Source organism: Serinus canaria, chromosome 6, assembly GCF_022539315.1.
Source record: "Serinus canaria isolate serCan28SL12 chromosome 6, serCan2020, whole genome shotgun sequence".
Taxonomy (NCBI): Eukaryota; Metazoa; Chordata; class Aves; order Passeriformes; family Fringillidae; genus Serinus; species Serinus canaria.
In genome coordinates this window covers 19,543,096-19,563,175 of record NC_066320.1, presented here as the reverse complement: position 1 = coordinate 19,563,175, position 20,080 = coordinate 19,543,096, and the positions used below count along the sequence as shown (strand labels likewise).

The window sequence follows — 20,080 nt, the reverse complement described above, 5'->3', positions numbered from 1 at the left end:
TAGTAGTAGTAGTGATGGCATGTTGTTGCAGTGTTCCTCGAGCAGCTCTGCAGAAAGATTTAAACAGTCTCCTTGCTACTCCAGTCAGAGATCAGACTGAAGAGTATGCTGTCTGAATCACACCACTTCCCTCTGCAAGGTCTTCTGTGGACAATCCTACATTTAATGTCCTGGAAATAGTGAAAACACTGGGTTCAGTGCCTGCATTCTGCCTACCCTCGCTCTGTCAGGCAAGGCAAGCAGCATCCTGGTTTTAGAATTGCAGAGAAAGTTTAGTTCCTAATGTCATCATCTAAAGATCATTTAGGTGAGATAAAATTGCTGATGGTTTTTAGCATTTTGACTCTGTATTTGCTAGTGCTTTTGTAGAGTCCCCTGATGGTTGGTGTGCTTTCCGAGAAGCCATCAGTACTCTTCAAATCTTAAAGACTTCTATCTCATCATTTTCCTGTGGAAGTTGTTGCCAGACAGAAAGTCTTAAAAGTCAAAGGGCTCTTGAATTGAGGGGTTTGGACATGTTATTGTCATTCCATAAAGAGATCTAAAGGAGAGGGGAGATGACATAGCTTTGATGTGCCATGCCTTGAAATCACATGGAGTGCAGAAGGCTTAGACTCTGCTGCAGGCTACTACTGCAGCTCAGGTAACTCTTTCATTAGCTATGTAACAGTTACTATTTTGCCTTTCCAATTCCCTATAATACAGCCTACAGGTGGCTGTTCCATGGAACTTGCAGGTAATTCAACTGGTAATTTCCTTGTGGCTCAGCAGAGTGCATGTATTCTGGCTTTTATCACTACTAAAAGAATGAGCAACAGCGTGAACATCCTAGTGTCAGTGCAAAGACCTGACAGCTGATGTGTGCATGTAAAAGGGATTTCAAAATTGATCTTCCTAAGTTTTGCTGTGAAGTTTTTTCATGGAAGAGTCAGAGCAGCAGTCACAATCTGAGACATAACAAAGCAATGAGGATTGTTTATTTTAGGCAAAGATAATTTCTCATAAACCTTCATTGAGAATTGTAAATGCAGCAAAGCTTTCACTGCTTTTTTTTTTTTACAAAAAGACATCCTGACTTTCTCTGCTTGTGGCCTTTTAGAACATATTTTCATTATTCCATTGTCTTACAGTCTTTCACCATAAATAAAACTCTCAGTTCTATTGTTTAAAGGAAGGGAAAACAAAAGTATGGATATTATATATGTTTGAGGAATAGTTGTTACAGGAAAAAGATTGGAATTTCATTTCTGTTTTCTGTGGCAGACCTCTTTTAAGATGATGCAGGATTTTGGATTTGGAATATATGCTGGTTTGGGCAGGTGAAATGGAGGTTTACAGAGAAGTCAAAAAAACCATCTATTGATAGCAACTTTTGGTCCTTTACCAACATGGGTAACTTATGAACTGATGACCTAGAGGTGAAAGGCTCTGTATCCTATTTATCTGTCCCCTGAGCCATGGATAACACAAATTGACAAGAACTGTAGTAGTGAGAGGAAGTAACTGCAGAATGTGCTCTAAACAGACACAGTTGGCTGGAAAGAGCTACAGAGGGTTTAAAGTCTTAGCTGAGGAAGCACAAAGGAGAAGAGTGGTTTCTTTGCTGCCCTCCCAACCGCCTTGTGGGGGCTATGCACTGACACAATTCGAGCGTGAATTTTAAGTCCGAGATAAGGTCATCACACATTTCATACAGCTCTGTTACCATGGCCTTAGTGTTTGGATTTTGATATGTTTCTTGGGAGGCAGGTCCCAGCTGCTTCAAGTGGTTGTGGTTTAATTGGGAATAGTTAGAACTGGTGTTTTTGCAAGTCTTTTTCTGCAGTGAATATTACAAAAATCCCAAGCCGATCCTACAGTGGAAATATATCAATAAGTCAAACTGCTAAGGTTGTTGCTGAATCTTCTCAAATCTTCTTTGAGATGGACTAAAGAATGAGTATAGTGTTTCAGAGTGAGCTTTTTGCCCTGAAAGACTTAGATTTGTTTTTTGACCTTGTTACAAGCTTTTTTCCTAACTAGAAAGTCAGAGTTGATTAGTTATTTAGGTTACTAAAACACACTGAGACAGTCATGCATCCTTTCTCTGCATAAACCTTCCACGCATCCAAATAAATCTTAATTCTAAAAGGATGCAAATGTGAAAAATTCATGATATGTATAAGTGCTACCCATGTCAGTATGGAAGATATCAGAACAGATAAAATCATGGTAATTTGGTTTTGTTTTTCTGCATTGTTTTGGAACAGTGTCAGAATGAAGCACTGGATTTTACCAGCAACAAATCAACACTTCCCAGAGGTACCATGGATCTGACAATTCCCATCAGAATTTATATGATGGGGTTATTTGATACTGAAATGTCAGCTGCTTTCTTTGTCACCATTCTTAAGCATTATTTGTTTGATAATTTTATTTTCTAAAAAAATCTCCTACCACATCATTATTGACAAAAAAGGTACTCCACATATCTTGGTTTTTTTCCACACAGGAGCTCTTTAATCTGATTTTCAGAAATACTGAGCCTTTGATTTACTTTACAGAAGTTTCAGAGTTACTAATGCTTCTGTGTCAGTTCATGGTCATCATTTGGACAGCTGACAGAATGTGTATGCTGGGAAAGTTTAAAACTTAGGTTTAAAGTTGGTGAGGCAACTAGATTTAAAAACAAAATAAATACTTGAGGTGAAAGGATTTCAATTGCAATTTCAACATGTCACCTCCAGGATCTCTCTGAATATGATTTTTCTGTAGCATTACCAAAAAATTCCAAGAAACTCCCTTAAATGTGTTTGGTAGCAAAGTTTTAGGTTTTTACTCAATGGAAATGTAGTAAGCAAGAATATACAGTATTTCCTCTAAGGGAAGTGCTAAAATTGGAGAATACTGCTAGTTTTTCTTGGTAAACTAGGTTTGCTTCCTTAAATAAAATAAAATTAGGATTTTTATCTTTCTGGTTTTTTTCAGCAGGAAATTTTGAGACATAACTACATGTTTTTTTACTTAATAAGGTTGTGTGCAAATAAAGTACTTTAAGTAAAATTCAGTCTTTGAGTTTACCTTGCTCCTGATTTGTGTAATTTCTTTACTGCTGTAGTTTAACTTGATGGGGCTTTTTTAGTAAGTTATGGTATTTCTGTTTACTCCCTCCAAACAACACTCTGCTGATAAAAATCTTAAAAGTTCTCTTTATAATTCAGAGCATAAAGGAATGCTTAATATATACTAAAATAATGGCAATTTTCTTTTAATTTTGGGGTTTTTTTGTGTTGATGTTTTATATTCTATACAGACCTGACTGTTCTGTGCCTGGGGCATTTGGAAAGAATAAGATGATGCAAAACACTAATATTAATTTTTGGGGGATTGGGGGGTGGTGGTTGTTTCTTTGTTGTGAGTTTTTTTTTTTAATTTACTTATGTGTTGTGAGTTGTTTTTTTCTTTCCTGGTTCTTGCTGGCATTAAAGGTTCCATTGTCATATGACCCATATTGGTGTTTCAGACTTGTGTCTTTAGTTTGAAAAAAATTACAAATTTTGCATTGAGGAACATATTATCATAAGATCAGCTCAGAAGAATAGACAGAAGAATGCTGTATTTATATTAAAAAATAACTTTGAAGATACTTCTATAACTCATTTGTAGTCAAATGGGCAATCTTCACCTTATGTGATTGATAATATATGATGGGAACTAATAATATTGTCAAAACCTTCAGTATTGAGTTAAATCTGTGGAAAGTTTTAAAATCTAAATATGCAAATATATCACTCTGTGAAATGATATGCAAAACTTTTTGGTTTAAATCCTGACCTGCAGATGACCTTCAAATTAATAAGACTTCAGTGCTTTATCAGAACAGATGTTAAAAGGGCAAGGTCTTGAGCTCCATATATGTGTAATTAGTAAGGGACTCTAGAATGGATTTAGAATGGATTATGTAAATTCTGATCTTAGAGCCAGCAGTCAAAAACCCTTCCAGATGAACTAACAGTGTTCTGATAAGCTGATCTGTATAATTTAAATAAAAACCTTTTATAAGATTTTGACGCTATTATGGTTTTATTCCCCAGAAGTCTCACCATGTGGCACTCGTGGCCATTTTCTATTTAGAAAAACAAAACCCACACACATAAACCCCCCAGACCTTTTCTTATGTGCAACATTCCCGACACCTTGTGTATATTTTATATAAACCAAGCATATAACAAACAAAAGCTCCTAATTTACACTTGAAACCTCTTTATTTGCAGTCTTCTGAAAGCTGCTCTGTTCTGGAATAAAAGAGAAGATTTTTCCCATCCTCCAGCTACACTGAGTTGTTAACTTAGAAATGTCTTGATTAAGAAGATTCAAAGCACTGTCTTAATTTCAGAATTGAACAAGAAATCATGGGTTCTAGTGTTAGTCATTTGTTATTGCTTGTCTACTGAAAACCAGAAGCTTGAATTATATTTTTTTGAAAGCGTTTACTTACTATATTTACAAAGTAATTTCTCAAAACTAAAGAATCATAAAGGACACTTCTAGGTTTTCTCATTTGAAGGGATTTTCCTCATAGTCAGCTTTTTCCCCTGAAATCAATTTAGCAATTTTTCAGAACAGATGGCGTTGGACTTTAAGGAAGAAAAAGGAATTAAAATTATGGAATAAAAGCTGAAAATGGGTGAAGGATATTACTCCATATTTGTGAAAAGAAAGGGTTGGAACTAGCAGCAAGTTAACTCCATCTGATCTGAGTGTTTCTGCTTTTGATTTTTAATTTTTATAATAATAGAGTAAATTAATTAGATTTATTTATTAGAATAGAGTAAATTAATATTGATTCCATGTGTGATATTGATATATATATATTTGATAAATTCTTTTACCAACTTTTTGTAAGAAGCTACATAATTTTATTTTAATCTCTTTATAGGTACTATTCTGCTTTGAAAACAATGGAGCAGCTAGAAAATCTGTATCTTCCTAGAGTCAGCCAATACCGCTTTTGCCAGATAATGATGGAAAATCTTCCAAAACTGCGTGAAGAAATAAAAGAAATATCCATGTCAGATCTGAAGGATTTCTTAGAGAGTATTCGAAAGCATTCTGACAGAATTGGGGAAACTGCCATGAAACAGGTAAGCCAGCCAAACAGAATGACTTCACTCCTGTTGTTTAGTGAACATTTCAGTTTTATTAGTCTCAAATTATCCCAGAATGTTTGTTCAAAGATTATGGTCATCCCACAGACCTCTGAGTAAAGGTGGAGAGCTGTGAAATACAAACATATGGTGTGGTTTCTGTCAGTGCCCTGGACACGAAGTAGTTTCCTCCCTGAGAAAGGAAGGAGTGATGCTGTATATCTCAGGTTTCAAGAAATTATGAAGTACTTTGAGTAGTCAACTTCTGGATAGTCTGTATCTCAGCAGATACTGCACCAAAACAAAGAGCAGCCTATCTGGCCAGCTGGCCTGGATGAATTAGACAAAGGAAGTGTTGAGATAGCTGCCTAGTAGTAAGTGCTACTCATACAGAAGACTGAGAAGAAGGAGACTGAGACAGCTGGAAGTCTTGCTCCATTACAAATGGAGAGCACTACTCCTAGGCAAGCTTTAAAGCAGTTAATGCTTTTAGAATTTATTCGGAGACCAAATGATTTCTTGTTGACAGAATTTGGGTTGGGTTGCCATTTTGTTTGTGTAAAATGCAGCATTGATTATTATAAATGTAATTTAATTGCAAGGTTATGCTGTGCTGCCTTCAATAGTAAAAGCAATATGGTGCCTTTGATTTCTGTAGCTGACTGCTCACTTAGACTTAACTGAAGACAGCAAAAAAGTATGTGGGAACTCAGATACCTGTTCTTCATTTATATATTGATTCTCTGCAATTTATGATCAGGAAAATTACAGATTAATTTAAAAAATATTTCTGCTGTTAAAATGTCATTCTGGGGATAAGAGAAAAGTTATGCAGGATTCACCATTGAAATCATTTATCATCCCAAACTGATTAAAGGCAAAATCACTGGTGTAGGCTGAGAATGTGCTTGCACCTTGCAGTTATACTGATGTGTATTCAATTGCACCACCTGTTTTTCATGTCCTAGCATATACTCATCAGTGATGAAATTTGAATTGCATGCCTCTTAATTGATTCTACTCTTAAAACAGGCACAGCAGCAGAAAACCTTCAGTACTGCTCTTCAGAAGCAGAATAATGTAAACTATGGTCGGAATATGCATTTAGGTAGAAACAGGATTTTGGAATCCAAGAATGAAATCACATTGAAGCGAACATTTGAAGATGAGGATGAACACGATGAGGAGGTAACTTTGTACTAAATCAGTTCATCTTATTCAGAGTGAACAAAACTCACTGTCTTTACACTTTGTTTAGATGGTTAGTGTTAGAAAAATACACAGAAGACCTTCAAGGTGTACCAGTTCAGATCAGCATTTTAGGGTGAAAAATTACTGCTAAAATATTATTTGTATTAATGCTAGCTTTAGCATTATGTTTGAGGATGTTCAGTTGCACAGAACTTTCAGTTATTCTGGAATTCAAATGCAACTTGCATCCTGCCCACTGTTAGTGTTATGTAGTTCACTAGAATATTCTAGTGTTGCTAAATCCTGCATTTTGGTGTTGAGGACCTCAGCTTAGCTAAGAACTCTTTCATCTGTCAAATACTCAATATTCCTAAATTGAATAAAACAGGGAGTATTTAGACCTTTAAAGCTCTGGAAACACAGAGAAAGGAGTGTGGTATTATAACACAAGTAAAGTTTATGACTCTAATGCAAAAGAAGAGATTGGAGCAACTGTTTTATTGGTTTCCAATAGAAGCCATCCATTTTTGAGTCCTAATTATGTAGACAAGTTCTGTTGGTAATATATCCCATTTTGCAGATTATATGCTTATGTTTTTTATATACTCTTCTTTTTCCTTTCCTTCTTCAGGTTTTAACTGCCCAAGATCTCGTAGACTTTTCTCCAGTCTACAGGTGTTTGCACATCTACTCTGTTCTGGTATGTGTTAAAGGGACCTAAAAAAGAGAATTAAATTTTTAATTTACATATTTAATTTCACATTCTTCATACTCTTAATAGTTACCAAACAGGCAAATGTATTGCTTCTAGTGTTAGTAGTTCTGGGTGAACCAGCTGAGATGGGTATGGGTACTCAGGGCATGAGCTCAAGTGTTCTTTTGTATGCATAATAAAGGACACTCCAGAACTCATTTATTACCTGGGTGTTTTTAAGTATATATGTGAAATATGCATGTTTGCCTTAATACTGGTATCTGCACTTTCACAGTTCCAACAAGTGTTCCATGTTAGCCAAATATTTGGATGAATGTTACAAAACATAGGAATATTCAGTCTGAATCTTGTAGAAATCAGAGTAGTAGCAAAAAATAGTAGGCAGCAAAATCTGGAGATTCTGGCAGGGTGTGTCCAGGCAGATTAAATTGGATTCAATGGCAAAGACATAATAGCCTATTTTAGCTTCTGTAAAAGAGATTCAGTGCACAGGCTTACAAGGAAGAAAACATTTTTTGGAAACATGGTACCGAATTATTTGTTGTTTTTTTTATCTTTCCTCTATCTCAGTTACTTTTGAAGTCAGATTAGTTATAGAATTCAAGTACCAGTGACACATAAGTGATGTACTTGTAAGTTTTGCTAATCCTACAGTCTCAGCTGCACCTGCCTTCAAGCATTCAGGCTGGATTGTCTTCTTTTTATGGAATACTTGCAGCTGTGTTACATGAAAGCTTGCATATTGAAATACTGTTTAAAATGTAATTTCTCTGGAACTTTTAAAATTATTATTATTAAGAAAAAAATGCAAACAAAACCATCATTGATTGTTCATCTCACTGAAAAGTTGGGAAGAACAGAAAGACAGGCTGCCAGAACTATTGAAAGAGTGGCCTGTTTCTTTTAATAGGGAACAGTGTGAAATAACTCATTAAAAAGAATGTGTAAAACTAAGCATACCAGTTGACAACAGCTGCTACTTCTTCCTTTAGTATAATAAAGGAACAGGAAGTAAAATTAACAGATGATATTTAAAAGTATATTTATATTTTAAAAGGATCCTGAAGTTCCAATTACCCTTGAACCAAAGATATGGGTTTTTGGGTTTACACTGAAAGTTTTCCAGATACCAAATTTACTGGAGACAGAAAACAACTTGGAGTGCTCCCTGATATCAAAAAGGGTTGTTGATGTAGACTTCTGTATTTCCTGCCAGCATAATTTCCTCAACCAGCCGTGATAGCATTATCTAGAGTTGTGCATTGGCAACTTTTGGGAGTCCTTCTCATTTACCTTGTGTTGAGTTTAGAGAACTTGATGATGGCAAAGAAGGGGAGTTGATACCAGATGGATTTTCATTTCTATAATTAGGATCCTGCAGCAAGTGTTCTTAATGAATTCTGTCTCTGCTACAAAATTGTAGAAAATATTCTAATTTCACACAGGACAGAAATTTTCTACTCTGCTGCTTCATATTGAAGAAGAAAGCACGGTTTTTATATACCTCAGAATATTACACAGCTTTTGATTCCAACCTAGTAATAGCAAGATACATACATACCAAACATAGACTGTATTTATGGACCAGTAATGTTTCTTTAGACTAGAAACTGATGAGAAGTATACAAAACGATCTTTTTTAACCCATGTATTATGTGAGATGCTGTATATATAAATTCTGGTGAAGAAACCCCTGGCCCTTTTGCTTGTAATGTTACCTTTTCATAACACACTGTATCAGTGCAAAACAAGTGGTGTGAAATAGGATTTGATGTATTAGCAATATTCTTAAAATTTATAACAAAACATGAACTGATTTATTGTTCCTGTTGATAGAAACTGTAATCAGTAATTAATGTAAACCTGTAATTTTGGATGCATTGCTTTTTTACGTTGTATCTTGCCTAGGCTTTGCTGATTCAGTGAGTGAACCATCAGGGTTGTTGGTGTATTCTGCTGATTGCTGATTGCACATGTGGTTCAAACAGTTGTTATGCCTGAATTGTTAATTGTGACTGCATGGTATAGTGTGGTCTATAAATAATTATGAGATATTTTACATCTTCACTTGTGGTGTGGATTTGAGAAGGACAGCTAGTTTCTTCACTTGAGAAGCTTTTGTCAGGACTGGCTAGAGATTTGATGCTGGAGGTAGAAGTCAACAATCTGAAAACTGCACTGAATGTTTGGGCTGGAGGTGAATGGTGTCTGTGATCATTATGTTTGTATGAATTGGAGCATACTGTGTAAAGTTCTGCTGCAGCAGACAGTGTTTTTGAATTTGCTTCTTGGTTTCAAGTGGATTTTTTTTTGTTTTTAAGCAGAGTCTCTCTTTTAGGCTTTCTTAGGTTAGCGGTATTTCTAAATATGCCTAAATATTCATTATCAACTAAATATTTATTATGAACTAAATTTATATCTTGTAAAGCTCAGGTAGGTAATGCTGGATCAGGAGGATAAAATGTTTATAACAATTTGGAGACTCTTTGGAAGACCAGGTAATGGAATTCTATATAGCAGTGGCCTAATAATAGGCTCATAAAGCAAAAACAAACCTTAAGAGTGCTGAGCTGCTTTATTCTGCTTGCATACAACTTGCATGTGATTTGGTAGATAGATGAGTCAATGTAGCACTGATTTCAAATGGACAGATGGTTTCTACTGAATGGTCATCTTAATGAGATGAGTAGGATGTTACTTGAATTCCTCATAATATAATCTTTAGGCACAGCAGGTATTGTATTTTTGAGGATTGTGATAGGAAAAAACCTAAATCCACACTCATTATAAATCCAAAGAGAATACGCAAATATTCAATAAATCTCATGTGTGTCTTTCCTCAGGCAAAACTAATGCACCTAAGTGTTCAGATGTATCATTTGTTCACAGAAGCATTTTTCTAACACCTTTTTAATGCAGCTACTTTCTTGAGTAACCTAGAGAAATGTTTTAAGAGACAATGAGTTTCAATTATACAGTAATAGGCAATATGCCTTGTCTATGAATATTAATATACTCTGAAAATTGTAGTTTAAAAATGGGCATACTGTTTAAAATGCGTAGTGTTGCTCAGCAAAACGTAGGCATGTGAGCAAAATTCCTGTTTACAGTACAGCCTGTAAGCTTCTCTACAGGAAGAGGTAATTTCTGTATATTTCATGCATGCAAAACTTTGCTGGTGTCAGCTAGAGGTTTACGTGTGGAATAAATGCAAAATATGTGCTTAGTTTAAGAGAATTCTGCCTTTAAATTAGGGAGGGCCTTTTTCACACTGAGACAATATTCTTTTTTTGACTGTTTATGTCTTTTTTTAGGGTGATGGAGAAATATTTGAAAATTACTACAGAAAACAAAGGAGGAAACAAGCAAGATTAGTTCTGCAACCACAGTCAAGCATGGTAATCAAGCATGACTTGAGTTGAAGCTAATGCTTAGTGATATTTTTGTTTCTGAACTTGTTTTCTTTTTCATTGAAAGCATGAAACAGTAGAAGGCTATAGAAGATACTTCAGTCAAATTGTAGGGTAAGTTATCTAAATGAAAATTTATTTCAGTTTTACTATGTTGATTCTTAATTCAACCTGTGTTCTCCTATTGTCCAAGAACTTTCTTCTGCAAGATTCAGTTTCTGCACAAATCATGTGGGTGGTTATTGCAGGATCTGAGCAGGAAAGAGCATCCAGATCCTACCAGCAGGAGGCCCTACAAGGGCCCTCCAGCAGCCTGGGCTCCAGATGGCATGAAAAAAAATTTTCACATTTTTACTTCATTCTGGATGAAGCACAGGACACCAAACCTACTGAAGTGTCGCTGCTCCAGTGGGGAGGGTTTGGCTATGCTTGGGTGTGAAGAGTAGTATTTGCTCTAATGTTAGAAACAGCTTCATAACTGAAGTATTATTTTGTTCTAGTTTCTTTGTAGTAGAAGACCACATTTTACATGTAACCCAAGGATTGGTAACCAGGACATACACTGATGAACTCTGGAACATGGCCCTTTCCAAGATCATTGCTGTTCTTAGAACACATTCAGTAAGTGAGAAGCCTTATCAGTACTGCAGTTTAAATCCTCTTACTTCACAGCTCTGTGTATTTAAAGCTGAGATACCAACAAAGTGAAAAATTACACCTCATGTTTTCTTTTTCTTGTGATTAAAAATTGCTCAGATTTGGGAGGGAGCCTGCCAAGCTTTTGTCTTTCCCAACAGTATCAGGCTGTGATCCACAGCCATGGGCTATTTGCATAATCCTCCTCTGATTTACAACTCACTGGGTCTTCCAAGCCTTCTCTTAGTCCAGCAGTTTAGAATATGCAGAGTTAATCTGCTGTTATTATTGCAATCCTTCCTCATTAGTCTCAACTGACCTCTTCATTAGATCAGATTGAATAGTTCAGCACTGAAAGCACCACCAGGAAATAGTTCCTAATTATCATTCCAAATGCTGTGTTTCCAAAATAAACTCCACCAACAAAACCCTTGCAGCTCTCTCTTCAATGCTATAGTCGTGTTATGTTTGTGTTGAAGTAAAGGTATTAGAAAAATTCTGTATCACTTGGGTATTTCAGTGCATTCAAGTGTGTCTCCTAAAGTTATATTCCTACCTTAGCTGCAGTGATGCTGGATGCTCTTTCTTATTCCTCTGTGGAAAAACAGTGAAATACACATTGTTCACTCAGACTGACTGATAATAAATTGCTTCTGAGTCTATTATTGGTGTAACTTTTACTGTCAGAAAAAATACAAGAACTTTATTTTTCCCTTTTGAAAGTTTGATAGCAGCATTTTCTTTATGCAGTGTTGGTTTTTATTTTTATTAAAATTGATCTTTAATTCAAGAAGTATTTTCTATTTCATATAAAATGGGGAAAAAGTTGAGATTGCAACCATAGTTACTGTAGGACCTTTATTAGCATTAGTAGTACATGGGATGTTCTCATGGTTTTTTACTTCTTTTGAGAGGATTATTGAGATATATTCATCCAGCATTCTTTAAAGCTAAATACTTTGCTAGTTAATTATCTCCATGAGGATTTATACACCTATATAAGAATATGATAATTTAAAGCTTGACAATAATGTAACCTCTAACGAACTCTTCAAAGTCTTGTCATGTTCTTGGTCACTATTTCTTCTCTATATGCATAACTCCTATCAAACCCAATTCAATCAGAATCATCCTACTGAAGACTAATGTTTAGATAAATAAACCATACCCTTTGTTTTAATAAAGTATGCCAAGAGCAAAACTTCAAGAAAGGTGAAACAGGTGTATATTGTCTTCAACCAATACTGTATTCTCATGCAGCTTTAAATTATTTTAATAGATTTTTTTTCACTTTATCCAGTATTTCAAATAGTGAAGCTGAGGTGAAAGCCTTAGTTGTATGATTCTACTCCTCTGAAAATCAAATTTCAGTCATCTAGTAAATAACTTAGTGACCTTTTATCATCTAATTTAAATTTGAAATTGTTTAGAAAATATTTTGTTAAGTTTTATCCATACAGCTGGAAAAAATTGTCTGAGGTGGCACAGCATTAGTTAGACCCAAGCTTGGTGGCCAAAAGAATGTCCTGTTGAACCTCTCTGATACTGATTCCACCAAGTGTGCTTATGTTCCATTAAAATAAATGTACTTTGTTGATTTTCAGTCTCAGTTCACCATGCTGAATCTCATGTTTTTGTTGACTTTTTCTGGACTTTTGCACCATTGATAGTTATATAAAAATTTAACAAATACTTTTATGTAGCTGGACTAAGTAAAGACAAACAAGTCTAAATAGTTTTTCACTAAGGCTGGAGAGTTTAACCTGTGATACTATTCTTTGAAAATGTATGTCCCATATTTTAAATCCTTTTAATAAAATCAGAATTTCTCACTTTCAGTCATATTGCAGTGATCCTGACCTTGTCCTGGAACTGAAGAATCTTATTGTAGTATTTGCTGATACTTTGCAGGTACATACTGTATTAGTAACTTACCTGAAATTCTTGTAGTCAGATTTTAACTTTAGGTGAGTGCTGTGTTTGTGTTTTCATAAATCATATATAGAAATCAAACCTAAAATTGCACAGTAATATTAAAAAAGTGTAATGAAAAAGTATTTCTTGCATTGGGTCCTCATTTTCATTATTATTAACTGAACAGATGTGTTCTGGGCTATCCAGCAAGCATCAGTTATTCATATCTGTGCAAAATTAGTGTTAGTTTTGTAATTTGTGTATGCTCTTATCTTTTAAAAATGCTTTACTTCTCATCATAAAAAAGAGAAGCATTCCAGTTGTCATTAACTCTTTAGCTGAAAGACTAAGTGAATATCATTGGAAAGTATTCTTGCAGTTTTTAACAAACAAGGAGAAATGGGGCAAATTTCTCAACACATACCATAAATACTTTGGTAAAATTTTAAAAAAATCAGCATGTAGGAGTGTGCTAAAAGTACTATAATTTGTGTTATAGAGGTGATAAGATTGAACATAAGTCTTACCTCAGACTTCTGAAATGTTATGATAGGAATTGAGTGCATTGATTCTGTGCTATCCCCTCTTCATTTTTATCCTTTAGGGCTATGGTTTTCCTGTGAACCGACTCTTTGATCTTTTATTTGAAATAAGAGACCAATACAATGAAACACTTCTTAAAAAGTGGTCTGGATTGTTTAGGTTAGTATATCAAAATAGTTGTGCCTTTTGTATTGCATCTATTTTTGTCTGAACTCCAGTTTTTATGATGTAATTCAGAAAGAATTTGTTAACAACTCAAGTGTTGTGTATGATTTTCAGGTTGGTTAGGACAAAGATATTCATCACATGTGACTACTAATTAGAAGAAGAGACAACATGTACTGCTTCTATAGTTAATGGAAAGAGGGAAGGTCTCCAAAGGGACATTATCACAGAAACAAGCAGGAGAGAGACTTCTGTTTCTCTTCTTTAGGAATCTGATAATTCCAGGTTACTGCAGTAGGGCTTTAGTTTCCTAATTTAGGTTGTGTTAATGTCTACTCTTGGCTGATATGCATATCTGCCTGACAAACTACTGACATTGTCACTATGTCTTCATGTTTTTTTAATGAAGGATGTTTTCCACCAGTTCCTTGGGGACATTTGATTGAAAAAAATCTAAACCCAGGAATATATCAGCCTGAGACTGGACTCCAAAGCCTACTTGCAGATAGGGTGTGATGTCTCAATGTGCAGAAATTGTTTGCTATAAAATGTTTTATTACAGAAAACCTTACTATTAATTTGACCACTTGGGGTTCTCCAGTTCCCTGTGCTCCTGTTGTAGACATTTGACTAGTACAGAAGTGCAGAGGGTGCCCAAATGAGGTGGCCATATCCTGCTTGAAGTTCTCTGTCATCTCCATTGACCAAATGTAGCTCTGATGCCTGAGTGAGACACTGAATATCAGCTTTAGAGTAGGAAAAGTGCAGGTTTCCTTAATCAATAGGTATATTGTGGTTTATTCTGGAGTGGATTAGTTGCTCTAAGGTTTCTGGGCTGTATTAAGCACATATGAAAACAGTTTCAGGTATTTTTTCAGTCTGTGATTAGACATACTGTAAAGAGTTAAGATATATGAAGTATTTCCAAAGTAATCAAAAATACTTGGGATGTGTAAAGTTCTTAAAACTTTTTGAAAATGCAGACACAAGTGTGGTGGTAAAATTTATATTTATTTACACTTTTAACACCAGAAAATACTGTAAGTTACATGTCCAAATTTTTTCACTTCACTTACTCACCAGGGATATTTTTGAAGCAGACAACTACAGCCCTATCCCTGTAGCAAATGAAGAGGAATACAGAATTGTTATAAGTAAATTTCCTTTTCAAGATCCAGAACTTGATAAGGTAAGGGAAACTTGTATGTTGTTAAAGTTTGTGAAATCCAATTGAAGACACTAGGGACAGTAATGATTTCTATAATTAAAAAACAATTAAAATTTGAAAAGCTAGGTCGATTAAGAGGCTTAATCACCTTCTCTGTGTGTAATTATCTCATCATAAGTAAATATAAAAATGAAAGACTGAGTCATTTGCTCAGATGTTTGAGTGAATAATGAAACCCATTGTTTTGTAAACAAATTAATAATAGAGTTTAATTGATAAAGTCCTTATGTAATTATAGTGCAATCTGTCTTTAGCTAAATTTTGTTGCGACTTGTGTTTAATTACTCAGTATATGCTGTTGTATTGCAAAAATACACGTAAGATAGAGATGGGTTAGAGACAACAATTTCTGTATTTCACTTTTCATTTAAATGGTTGTGTTTGAGCATGTGGGGCAAAATAAACATGAAGGGACTGTGAATAGTTCTGCTGTAATAGCAGTGCAGTAGGATGTCCTTTTGTAGCCTCAGCCATTCTTTCAGTACGGATTCTGTTCACAGAAGGGTGATTAACCTGTCCTGCTATTCAAGTATGATTTTAGAAATACCAGTGAAGAAACAAGAGGCTCACGATGGAGTCTGCAGAGGGGCACTAAGTCTAAGAACCACATGACAGTGGGAGTAGCTGCTGTGGGGGAAAGTGTTTTATACAAGATCCATACTACAGATACCTGCCAAAGTGAAAAGCTATTTTAATTCTGTGGTTCAGCAGGGATTTGCCAGCAATTGTAGCAGTTGCATGTCATTAATAGAGTGTTGCAATGAAGATGAAAAATTAAAGAAGGTTTTTATGCTGATTTTTGAATGAGCTTCCAGAGTGCTTTCTGGGTGCATTCCTCCATCAAATTAAATTACTTAGCCATTTTAGTACTAAAATAAGTTAAATAGAATGGAAATCCCTTACAGTACTGGAAGTACACTATACCCTGGATACTATTTAGCATGGCATATTTTGCTAATAAACTGCAGAAATTTTTATTTTCTACTAAATAGTTTTATCTGCTGTACATATATGTATGATTACTACAAAGCTTTGGCTGCTGTTGATAGATGCTTTTTTCCTAAAGAGAAATTGAATTATTCAATTATTCAATCAGTTGTTGATTATTTTTCTCATGTATTAGTCATAAACAGAAAAATAATTTTTTTTAAATGGCAAAAAGTATGTGTTCAGTACAGAAATACCTATTTAGTCTGTGTAGATTTAATTGAATTTATTCACTTTTGTTCTCCCAAATACAGTACCAGGTTTAAAATTGAATTAAGAAATATGATTTTATTATTATAAAATAATAATAATCGTATACTACGACTTCCCTCATCTTAATCCAAATTCCTGAAAATAATTCAAACTGCCTTGGTTTTGTGAACCTTAAAAAATAGTCTGAGCATCCTCAAGGTACTTTAAGAATCCCAGAAGTGTTAAACTTCTCAAGCCTTTTTTTTTTTCTTTTTTTTGCACTCTTTTTTTTTGGGAAAAAGAAGTTTGTATTTTTGAATCTCTTATCTCACTTGCATCTGTATTATTCATTTAGATTAAAAGCAGTTTGAGACCTGTTTTTAAATGTAAGTTTATATATTGCTTTCTTTAGGGGCATCTTGAATTACATAAAATCTCCAACTTTTATTGTAATTTAAAGAAATGATAAAATTCTAACCTGCTTATAAACTATTTAAACAGATATAGAAGTCAGCTCAACACGTGCAGCTTTGTATTTGATGGAAATCAGAAAAGGTTTTAGACAGATTAAAGTGTTGATAATGTTAAATGGCTTTCTACTTGTTGTGTTTAGTACCAAGTTCTTGTTGGAATCAGTATGATCTCTTATTTCCTCAGCAATCCTTTCCAAAGAAGCTTCCAATGTCTCAGTCAGTGCCTCAAATTTATATGCAGGTGAAGGAATTTATTTATGCAAGCCTTAAGTTTTCAGAGTCGCTTCACCGCAGGTAAGCTTGAGCTGTCAGGAGTGTGGCTGTAAAGTAGCTTGTAACTTTCAGGTGACCTAAATATATATATATATACTGAAATGAAAATACACTTTCTAGTGTATTTGCTTGCTGTGCTTGTTTCTTAATTTACATATGTAACTCTTCAGATAGATATTTAATCTATGATTCCCATGCTGTAGCATGTATTTATTCATATGTGGATATGTATATACTATACAATATGTGCATCAGTGAGCATAGCTTGATCGGGTAGACATTTTAAAACACTTCTGGGGTTCTTTAAACAGTATTGACCAGTTTCAATAATCTAGAGAATTTATTTCTTTAACAAAGCATGTAAAGATTGAAAAGAATACTTTGATACTGACCTTTTCAGAAGTAATTGTTTAGCATCCCTGATCACTTCTTAGTGTTTCCCTACTCAGTGCTTTGAGTTTCCTTAGTGGTGATTTCTCCTGCAACAAAATGTTCTGTCTGCGTGTTTGTTCCCTCTCCTGTCCCACCTTTTTCTGATGGAAAACATCCCAATTCACCCATTTCCTTTCCTATTCTGGCCTTCAAAAGCTTAGTTTTAATTGGATAAAATAGAATTCAGAGATCTGAAATCTGGATGGTATTTGTGGCCTTGTCACCCATTTCTGCACTGTTAAAGATGTAAATTACTCCCTTTCACACATTCTTAATTGATACTGTTTATAATTTACACGTACTAATGAGCACATGTTGACCTCCTTAGTAACTCATTAAAACCCACAAATTACTCTTTACTAACATCTGTGTCAATAAACATGTCCAAAATCTAAAAATAACAGATTCAGTGTTGAAATGCAGTTAATGGATAATTTGGTAGGTGAAAGAGGTGTTCTGTCTGCTAGACCAGAGAAAACTTGGAGCAGCCAGAATTTAAATGCACATAGAGAATTCTTAGCATTGAAAGTTCCCTTGACAGGGAAGAAATTAAAATTATTAAGGATTACTGTTGAAGTATTGCTATAATTATAAAAATAAACTTGTTTTTTTCAGTTCAACAGAAATAGATGATATGCTCAGAAAATCTACAAATTTGCTGCTTACAAGAACTCTAAGTAGTTGTTTACAGAACCTAATTAAAAAGCCTCATATAGGTTTAACAGAGGTAAGTTTTGAAACACATATTCAAAACTATGGGTTTTAAAACAATCCATGCTAAAACTATTTTTATAAATGTAGATACACAGATATTGATACCACAGTATGAGAAAATCAAGCAGTGTTTGTTTAACAACTAAAAATGAGAAGAAAAGTATAAAAAGCATCAATAACTGCTACATCCATAAGAACAATACAGTGTTTGGTTTAGTTGGGCCCAGGGATGCCTTTTGAAGGAGACATGACAATGAAAGAATTTTTTGGTTTTTGTGATAAACAGAGTTGCAGGAAATAAGCCGAAGAATTTACACTTTTGTTTATTTACATGCAGAGCATGATTTGTGTGTTCTGTCTAGCAGTTAGTATCACTAATGTTGAGTTTCTTTCTATAAAAAATAGAGTGAAATGGGATATAAGCTAAACTTGAATGCATCATTCTGCAGGCAATGTTGTGACATTCTAAGAGCAGTAAATTTTAAAAAATCAAATGGCAAAAATTAGTGATTTTATTTCAGCAATATATTTTCCTTTATTTTCCCTTTTTTAATTCTAAACTATCAGTTGGATTTATTTCACTGGGTAGGTGTTTGAAATCTCTGTTTTTGAAATGGTGTAATTTGTATTTAAGCTACATTATTACTCCTTAGTGATGTTTGAAAGCAAACTTAAAACTAACAGGAAATAGGTGGTAACCTGAAGTACTGAAATGAATTTCTAATAGCATTCTTCCTGAAAGAAGTAACCATTTACAAAATTAAATGACAATAGGTAATATAAAAAGATTTTAACAAGATTTTTTTCTCTCTTGTAGCTTGTTCAAATAATCATAAACACAACACACCTGGAGCAAGCCTGTAAATACCTTGAGGATTTTATATCTAACATTACAAATATTTCACAATTGACTGTTCACACTGCAAGACTTTATGGACTTTCTACATTTAAGGTAAGGTATATCTCGTCCATTCTATGACAATGTCTGAAAAGTTATGTGAATGAAGCATTTTAAAACACGAAGGGTGATAGCAAACCTGTTTGTCTTCACATCTTTGTTTCTAAAATGATTCTGAACTCTTAAGCATTCAGTTGAACACTGAGTAGATAAACAGTGAATTTTTATGTTATTAGTATGATCTGGAATATGTCAGTACGTGAGAAACCTCAATATTATCTTTCAAGTGCATTTTTTATGAAGTTGTGAAGTGGCAGTCAAAGCTTAACTTCACCAGGAGCTTTTAATAGATTAGGCTCCAGTTTGTGTAACTTCTCCCTTTTTTTGAATAGAATCAAGCAAAATGCTACCCTAATCTAAAATTTGTGTCTATTTTTTATTCTACAATAGAATTATTTTGTGATGCATTTTCAAAGGATGTAAGTATTAGTATAAAAGAAGTATTAGCAACTAGTGCTCAAACTAAAATGATTCTAGGATATTTTTAGAATTTAAACCACAAAACAAAAGTAAAAGTCATCAGGATTCTACAGCAGCTGCAACTTGAACTTTAGGTATTTGGCATTTTTTCCATGCACACTGAAACAAAGGAGAGTGATTTCTGTATTTATGGGATAAAAAGAATTAATCCTATTGAGAGAGTTCTGTTTTCTGCAGTTAATTTTATCTCTTGATGCAATATGTAGCCTATCCTACTGTAATATACCCTCTGGCATAGATGTTAAAAAGTGGGTGAGGTGGAATAATTGCAAGACACTTTGTATTTCTAGTTGATAGCTAACGATTCTCCCATTAGCTGTTGCTTGTTTTGCTAAGGATTTGATGCATAGGGCAAAACAGAATGGATGTGGCCTGGCAACCGTGGTTAGTAGGACTGCCCTCCCAGCAGTCCTACTAATTTTGGTCTAGGGTGTCTAGTTTGCTTGTTGTGTCTTGGAATTTGTGTATCTATAGCTATTTTCCTCTAAGGGCAATTCATTATCTTTTTACCAATCAAACATGCATTCAAAACCACTTAATACAGCCACAGTCTGATTTCAGTAAGAGGTGAGATATTCTTTATCCTTGAAATTCATTTAAGAAGTGCATTTGCAAGTTGAGTTGTATTCTTTGTAGGTTGCTT

The 20,080-nt window shown here is 34.4% G+C and overlaps 1 protein-coding gene across 4 annotated transcripts in view; it reads left to right on the top strand.

Moving 5' to 3' along the window:
* EXOC6 (exocyst complex component 6) overlaps positions 1-20,080 on the top strand; it is an 83,941-nt gene that overhangs the window by 21,818 nt on the left and 42,043 nt on the right. For all 4 annotated transcript variants that reach the window (XM_030240897.2, XM_030240896.2, XM_050976013.1 and 1 more), the window contains 12 exons: positions 4,919-5,123; positions 6,159-6,314; positions 6,949-7,017; positions 10,347-10,430; positions 10,510-10,556; positions 10,943-11,063; positions 12,918-12,989; positions 13,597-13,694; positions 14,784-14,889; positions 16,765-16,874; positions 17,901-18,012; positions 18,817-18,951. In XM_030240897.2, the coding sequence (XP_030096757.1) occupies positions 4,919-5,123; positions 6,159-6,314; positions 6,949-7,017; positions 10,347-10,430; positions 10,510-10,556; positions 10,943-11,063; positions 12,918-12,989; positions 13,597-13,694; positions 14,784-14,889; positions 16,765-16,874; positions 17,901-18,012; positions 18,817-18,951 (1,315 nt within the window). The remainder of the gene's footprint in view (positions 1-4,918; positions 5,124-6,158; positions 6,315-6,948; positions 7,018-10,346; positions 10,431-10,509; positions 10,557-10,942; positions 11,064-12,917; positions 12,990-13,596; positions 13,695-14,783; positions 14,890-16,764; positions 16,875-17,900; positions 18,013-18,816; positions 18,952-20,080) is intronic.